Source organism: Vigna radiata, unplaced genomic scaffold (genome assembly GCF_000741045.1).
Source record: "Vigna radiata var. radiata cultivar VC1973A unplaced genomic scaffold, Vradiata_ver6 scaffold_550, whole genome shotgun sequence".
NCBI lineage: Eukaryota > Viridiplantae > Streptophyta > Magnoliopsida > Fabales > Fabaceae > Vigna > Vigna radiata.
In genome coordinates this window covers 9,122-18,125 of record NW_014542927.1, presented here as the reverse complement: position 1 = coordinate 18,125, position 9,004 = coordinate 9,122, and the positions used below count along the sequence as shown (strand labels likewise).

Genomic DNA, 9,004 nt, shown 5'->3' with positions numbered 1-9,004 from the left:
TGTACTATCGTCGGTCATGGATGAACTTTTCTTACTGAGATACGATAATAATGTATTGGACACTCGTTTAGAGATAGTGATTCGAGTGTCACTTTCCTCTGTGGAGGGATGTGGATGTCTCGCCCAAAATGACTTCGGCTCGTGTGAGTATAGTGCTCGGTGGGTGTTTTAGACCGAAGTTTTCACTTGTAATTCGTTGAGAAGTCGGGGAGATAGGTCGGAAGTTGTGATGGAAGACGACTCGAATTGCCCTGTTAGGAACAAGTTCCTCTTAGTGATAACGGGTTGTGACGACACAGTAGAAGAAAACGACATTGGGTCATGAATGAATTGATTGTGATGGAATATGTTTTATGATTATATTATTATGTGTTTAATATGAATATGATATTTTGTATGCTATGATATTTCTAGTTGCTCACCCTTGCCTATTGTGGTTGTGGTTTCCACCTACGATGATTATACTTGTACGAGAGTAGATGATGTTGCAGATAAAACCGGATCGAAGTAGTTGAGTGAGAGTTGGGATCTTTATTTCAGGAGTGATCATTGATTCTATTTAAAAGTTGTCAGACTTGATATTTTGTTGTAAAAGAATTTATTGTGATTGTCGTTTTGAACAGACAACGTTTATAATTATGTCTTTCTTCCGCATTTTGTTTATCGAGTAAAGTTTGGTGATCATGAATGAATGCTTTCATCGAAATCTTATGTTTAAAAATCGTGACACTCCAAAAATCGGGGTGTTATGTAGATCTAAGAGATAACTCCAACAGGGTAACCATTGTAGAGAACAATGTTTAAATCAACCAATAAGTGTAATTATGCCACATCTTTAAAATTGTCCTAAGGGGACATACCTGCTAAGGTGATTGCTCCTAAGGGGAATCAAATCACAGACAAAGAAAAAAGAGGAAGACTTTTTGAAAACCCTAATTCGATTATTAATTGGAAATTGAGAGAATATCAAAAGGGGATTTGGGGCACAAAACCAGCGACTTTGGGCACGCAGAAATCCATGTTGATGTCACTCAAACTATGAAGTTTGAATCGACTTGGCATCCATAGTTTGTCATTATGGTAAAAGGGGAAATCAGTGGTTTCAAAACTAAAAACATATCAAAATTTGGGGAAATAGTTTGTTAGTCATTACGAATTAGAATGTCGAAGAAAGTTTTGGAGAAGGAATGGAGAGATATGGAATGTCTTGTGTAAGGGAGAACGGAGAAGAAATGGAGAGATATGGAATGTCTTGTGTAAGGGAGAACGGAGAAGAAAGAGAGGTTGGACGTGAATGTTCAAAATTGATAGGACAAAATTGATACAATTTTACAAATATTAGGACCTAATTGAGACAGTTGTAAATACGAGGACCCACTTGAGATTCTCATACAAATATGAGGACCATATGAGGATTTAAACCATTAATTTATTTAAAACTATATTGAATTTCAGCTAGATTTAAATTTTTGTTATTTGTTTGTATATGATTGACTTTTTTAGGTATTATAGAGTATATATTTTATATTTGAATAAAATTATGTTCCATGTTTAATTAGTTGGTGAAATTAAAAAGAATAATGAAATTTATTTTATATAAAGAACATATATATCAGATTTTAAAAATAAAAACATTAAGTGTTTGATCTTTTGTTCGTTGATTTTTTATTCATTGATTTTATGAAATACATTAAGTATTGATCTTTTTTGTTCTGTACAGCTGCAGTTTTTTTGGCTGCATGTTTTAATCTTCTCCATGGATTTGAATGGTGAGATAAGTTAATATATGATTTTCTTCTAGAAAGTTAAAGCAAATTGTAATCTTTCCTATTCTTGTAGGAAGTTATTCTGAATAGCCTTTATTCTTTCTTGTTAAAGTACTTGTATTTTAGAATAATGTGTAATATGAGATAAAAAAAAAAAAGCACTGTTAATTTTAAAAGAAAAATAGTATTGGCTGTGGTATCGGTGTCAGACATTAATTGTATTGGAAATAAGGGTTGCTTTTTCTTAGAAAAATTAAAAGAAAAATCCAAAATATTTTCTTAAAATTATGTGATAGACAAACACTCTCATTGGTTGTGGAAACGGTGGTGACAGGCATTTGTATTGACAGTAAGAATGGTGGTTTGTTTTTTCTTAAAATCCCAAAATCAGATAGAAGAGGAATGAGAGTAGGTTACCCATGTTACTTAAATGTAAGTCAGGCACTTGTATTGGCCATATGGTAAAGGTGCATTGTTTTTTCTTCAAAAGCCAAAACCAGATAGCAGATGAGTGAGAACGAAGATACCCAACTCATTTTGTGAGGGAGACACAAAAATTATATCTAATCTAAATATTTAAAAAGATTTAAAAAATAAAATCTTAAAATATATATTATATTTTAATTATATTAGAATCTATCCATTACGTGATTTTTTTAAAAGAAAAATTCAAAAAAGAATTAAATTCAACATGACAACAAGATAATTATTTAAAGATTACATAAAAAATAAAAGATAATTATTCATAAACTTTATCTGCAAATTATAAAATGTTATAATATAAAAAACTATAACCAAGTAAAACATATTTTTTAGGAGTACTAAATTAGTTTATACAATCAGTTGTTGGCAGAAAGATTTTATTCACAAATTATATTTTCTATTATATAATCTTATGTGATTTTGCTATCAAGTAAGAAGAAATCCAACATATACATGCATCAAACATCAATGGCTGCTCCTAATCAGATAAATGATTTTGTCTTTCACAGNAAAAACATTACACAATCATCAGGTTAGCATATAAAAACTACATTGTTCTTCAGATNTACCTTTTTTAAAACATGCAACATTGTGCACAGTCACATAAATAATGTATTAAATTAAATTAAATTAAATATATTTATGTCTCTTAATTACAAATATAAAATTATATTTTAAAAAAAATTAAATTAATTTAATCTATTTTAGAACTGCATGTGTATTGAAAAATTTGACATGAAAAAGATAAATATTGTGATACCTAAACTATAGGTAAATGGCAACCTGAGCAGATATACTTTCAATCATATCTTATATGATTTAAATTTAAAGAAATTTTCAGTATATATTTTTTATACTTTTGTAATCATATCATAAATCTTTTACATTTTTTAGGATATTTTTTTTTTATTTTTACTATTAGCATACAACTTGTAATAATATTTTAGCTTTAAATAATTTGAATTTCATAGAATATTATTTCTCAATGTTGTGCTTTTTTATCCAAAGTTAACTATATGTAACCCATGTTTACTTATGGTTTTGTTTTTTTTAATTGTTTTTTAAAAGAAAAATAATATAATTAGCATTATTGTTTTATAGTGTTTGTGTTTGTGCTATCTTTCAGTTTTCGAAACAACTAACAAAATCAAGATAAAAAATGCCTTTTTTACTGAAGAAACACCATGGTTGTCGACCATACTCTCCATTCGAAGAAGGATACGATGTTAAAAAGTTCTTTCTCACTATGAAGTGTATTGTATCATCTTCATATAGAAAAGAAGATCCTCCCATTACATAAAATCACCTTCAATTCTGAAAGCCAAGAATTGCTTCAATCTGCTCAACAAAACTTCACATATTTGAGAACATATATAAAAAACAATTAAATTATGTTAAATACTGATTGATAATTGTAGCCAAGAATTACTTCAATATGCTAAAAAAACTTCACATATTTGAGAGCATATATAAAAACAATTAAGTTATGTTAAATGTTGAGTGATATTTTGACTTTTATGTATTTTTTCTTAAGTGTGTTTTCTCTTCAATTTCTACATTTATATAAATAATTATTTCTTTTAAATTAACTGGGTCCATGGACACTAATACTTTAGACATAAACAATGTGACATATGTTGTCTTGGGTTATTAGTTCAAGATAAACAATACAAAAGATTAACACCTGAACACTATCAATTTTAAGAAATTTTATCGTTTTACAAATAAATGTTAAATTGATGTTCAAATTCAACTGAATTTCTGACTGAAAACAATTGTGCCAATACTTTTTATAAAATTTATAAAATTTTTACCTTCGTTCTCTCAATTTAATAAATATATAAAATTTATAAGTAAAAAATTAATATTTATCATCTTTCTCTTAATTTAATAAATTTATAAAATATCTGAAACTCTTAATTTATATTTATGTGAGTATACAACTAATAATATTTTTATATTAGATAGCAATTATAGTTATTAGCTAATAATATAGTATACAACTAATAATAGTATGCTTATTAATCTAATATTATTACATAATAATCACAAGGTATATTATTCTTAATAATGCTTATTATACGTGGACCAATAATAAAATAAGAAGAAGGTTTATCATAATATTAATACTAATATTAATAATAATATATTATTACAGTATTATTATAAGGCATAATAATAGTATGTACTAATTATAAGAATTAATATAATAACAACTATTATTCAAGTCGTTATTATTATCATATTAAAGTATATTATTATGGTAATATCATATGAGTAACAGCCGAATGACATAATAATAAGCAATAATAATAATAGTGGGATTATTATTATTCTAATGGGTATAGGTTATTGTAGTCCATATAAAGGTTATTAATAATAATATATTATTAATAACAATATTATCATTAATAATATAATAATAAGAAAAATATTATGGTATATTAATAATAATTAATATTCTTATTACTTAGTATAATGACCCTTGAAGTAATAAGTATAATAATAATATGATATTATTACCCTTGAAAGTATATAATCAGAATTATTATTGTATTATTATTATTATATGGTATTATTAATATATTACTATTATTAATAATAATAATAATAATATTAAAGAATATCATTATAATAATTGACACCGATTATTTATTATTATGATAATTAATACTCTATATGTAATAGTTAATATCCTACTTATTATTACTAATGATAATAATTATAATATCATCATAATATTGGTCTTATAATCATTTGTCAATAATTTATAATGATAATAAATTGGATAAGTACTACCGATAATAGGTATTATTACTCTTCATCATTACCATCATTACTAATATACAATAATTATTATTAACGGAATATTATTATTTATTACCTTATTATTATTAGTAAGAATAATTCTTATTTTTTGTGCATATTGTTTAATTTTTCCTATTATTAATTAATATGGTTATTAGTGCCATTATCACTAATAATAATATTAATATTATTATCCACTTTTATATAATGCCTATTAGTTGCACATGGGTAATAATTCTTATTATTCTATTAATTATTAATAGAATGGTAATCATAATAATAATATTATTATTATCATTTACTGTTCAATAAATATGTGATTAGCCCATTGTACAATTACAATGGCAGGTTAGTATTGATTAATTTTCTAATAATTATTAATATAAAATGGTATATGGTAAAAAAAATATCATCTAATTCATATATTATTCTCCACAAAAATCTAAATAGTTATCTTGGTCTCTCTAGTACTCTAATGGGTGCTTGAAGGAAGTTGATTTTTAAAAAATGGAAATAAAATAATTAAACATGCAACAGAGATCAATCAACTGGGTTGCCTCCACTAGTGCAAAAACGCGGTTTATCGTTGGTTATTTTGGACTTTTAACATCACATTCCCAAGCGACGTCTATTCGGGTGACGTCGGAATTGAGCCAATCGACGTCTATATAGACGTCTGCTTATACACAAACCGACTTCTATTTACTCTATATAGACGTCTGCCTATTCCTAAGTCGACGTCAACATGAATATATAGAGTTTGTTAATGACACTAACCGACGTCTAAGTTCTCATAGACATCGGACCATGCACTAACCGACGTCTATCAAGGGGGTTGTGTTTTAGTGCAGTTTTGATCCAGACTTTCGGTACCATTGTGTAACACTCTCCTCTCGCTAGTTTCCCCACAAAAAAAGCTTGCATCTTTTGAATCTCCTAGGACATTTCAACCCAAAACCGAACCTGAGTCCATGACTACTTCCTGTTATTCAACCGCAAAAGAAAAAAATTACGGTGACACGAGAACTAGACAAGGACCCAAGTTCCATTTTGGGTCGAGAAGCCTTAGAAGACTCAAAAGTCGCCACTCTTCTTGTGAGGAAACTAGCAAAGGGAGAATGTTGCACTATGTTGCCCAAAGAGAGGATCAAAACTGCACTAAAATATAACACAAAGAAAGCAATGTTTAATCAGTTGAACCACAAGATAATCGATTAAAGACTAAACAAAGTTTAAACAATAAAGCATAAAAAAACCACGCAGCTGGGATGCAAGAGAGAAAAAGGAGAGGACGAAGACAATGACGTTATGAGAAACCACAATGCAATGACGCAAGAGATAAAAAGTAGAAGTGCGCATGCGAGTAAAAGAAGAGGAGAAGCATAGAAAATGGAGAAGAGATGAAGACGAGATAGAAACTGAATGGTGAGAAGATTCTGCGGTATATTTAAAATGAAATGGGGCGTCGGTTGTTCCCGAAACCGCCATCTACAGACGTCGGTGTTTCAGGGGGTCCGACGTCTATGAAGCTGAAAAGATTGACGTTTTGGGTTCCTATCAGGGAAGTTCACGTCGGTGCCCCCCACAGACGACGTCTACAACCCTCGAATTTGGTGAAAATACAAGAACTTAGACGTCGGCGCCCCCAGAACCGACGTCTATAGAGTAAAAATTTTGTCTTCCCGCCTTCCAGACAGGCCTTCGACGTCGGATTTGACTATGTGACGTCTAATTGCCTAGGGAATTAGGTGAACAACATTAATTGTAGCCCAGTCGACGTCGCTTTTTTGCGGGATCCGATGTTTATTCAGGGTCTCGGTTGACGTTTGATTTCCTGTCAGTGACTTAGGCGTCGGTGCCCTTTCTATCGGACGTCTATAAGCTCCTGGGAAATTGATGGGCAGCATTAATTGCAGCCTAGTAGACGTCGGTGCCCTTGAACACCGACGTCAATGGACTGTCTTATCACATACCTCAGACAATTGGACGTCAGTTTGCGGCAGGTTCGACGTCTATTATGTCATAGACGTCGCTTGACGTCGAAACTAACGTCGAGTTTTCCAATTTACGATAATGCCACCGTGCAGTAATAGACGTCGGGTTTTCAAAAGACCGACGTCTAATGGGTGACGTTAAACAACGTTTTTGCTCTAGTGCTCCCAGCTAGCGCTTGTTTAACGTCACGAGCCTGACCCAAACCTTTCTAGCACTTATCAGTAAGTGCAAGTCTTACTAACACCCATCAGTAGGTGTACTTCCTGTATCCCTTAGTAGATACTTAAACTTTCAAGCATCCCTCAGCAGATGTTACCCAATAAACAATGTTTAACAAAATCCAAAATTACATAGCCAAACTAAAAGAAAATAATGTTTATAAATCACTGGGGTGCCTCCTAGCAAGCGCTCTTTTAACATCACTAGCTTGAGCCAGTAAAGCTCAAGTTCCATCCTTCATGTTGGTGTCTTCTTTGCCTTCATCACACCAACTCATCAACTGCTTTCGATCCACCTTCTTGACTTTTTTAGAATACGGAGCTTCAATCTCTATAACTCCATTCCCTTTGAAATCTTTCACAACCCACAACTTTTTCTTGAATCTCACAGGTGTCCCAAGCTTGAACTATGCATCCTTTAAGTCAAAGTGCATCGTCCCTCCTTTATAAACTTTATGTTCTTCCTTTACCTGCATTAAGACACAATTATTACCTTTGTTGACCGCCTTAGCAAATTTAGATCTAGCCACTGATACATCCTTCCTTGAAGCTCTGTGACTAATCTTTTTTACTCGAATTTGCTTCTCTTTAAAGACATCATAGATCACCTTCTCTTATCATTCTTTAAGCATAATTACCCCATCATCAACATTGATGATTACTTTGGCCATCTTCATAAACGACCTTCCAAAAATAACCGGGATCTTATCATCCTCCTTCATCTCTATCACCACAAAGTCAACCAGGAATTCAAGCCTTTCAATACGAATCACAACATCCTCCACCACACCATAGGGTTTCTTTGGTGATACATCCACCATGATCAAGGAAATCTTTGTTGGCCTCAAAGTAAGACCACCAATCTTCTTCACCATAGGAAGGGGCATCAAGTTAATACTTGACCCTAAATCAAGTAAGGCCTTCCCTATCGTCACACTCCCAAAGGCACAAGGAGTGGTAAAACTTCTTGGATCCTTTACTTTTGGAGGGTGTTCTTTCTTCAAAGAGTCACTGCAACCTTCTTGTTCCTTAGTAGCTTTCTCCTCAAAATCTATCTTTTCTCCAAGATGCTGCTTTATACATCTTGCATAAACAGGAATTTGTTGAAGTGCTTCATTCAACGGTATAGTAATCTTCATTTCATTGAAGATTTCTCTAAATCGCTCACACTTTCTCTCCTCTCTCTTTTGCCCCTTTGGGTAAGGAAGAACTCTCTTATCTTTCTCAATTTTCTCTTCTTTTTTCTAACTCAACAGTTTCTTTTTCCACTCTTTCCTCATTCACACTCAAAACAGCCTTACAATCTTCTTTAGGGTTCACCTCAGTATTAGCCCTAAATTGATTTTTCTCTACAACCTCCACCCTTTTGGCTAGTTGACCAATCTGCATCTCCATATTTCTGAAAGAAGCCTCGTTGCTCTTGACTGTGGACTCATGCACCTTCAAGAATTTTTCAAACTTCTCATCAAGACTGCTAACTTTTTCAGTCAAAGCAAATACCTATTGCCATAGTAGTGGCTGCTGTGGTCTGTTGAATTGGCATCCTGCTTGTCCAACTTGACTATTCTGACTTTGCCCAATGCTTGGGCAATTTTTCCAACCTTGGTTGTAATTACCTTATTTGAAATTACCCTGGCGGTATTGGGAATTGATTTCCCATGTAATTTGCTTCTTCTTGGGCCTCCTCTGGATAAGCACATTGACCATTAATATGGTCACCACCACAACGATCAC

At 31.6% G+C, this 9,004-nt stretch overlaps 1 protein-coding gene across 1 annotated transcript; it reads right to left on the bottom strand.

The window, feature by feature from the left end:
* Nucleotides 1-7,887: 7,887 nt before the first annotated feature.
* LOC106752888 lies at nucleotides 7,888-8,409 on the bottom strand. Its single transcript, XM_014634672.1, has one exon. The coding sequence runs from the start codon at nucleotides 8,407-8,409 to the stop codon at nucleotides 7,888-7,890; it is 522 nt and encodes a 173-aa protein (XP_014490158.1).
* Nucleotides 8,410-9,004: the final 595 nt, after the last annotated feature.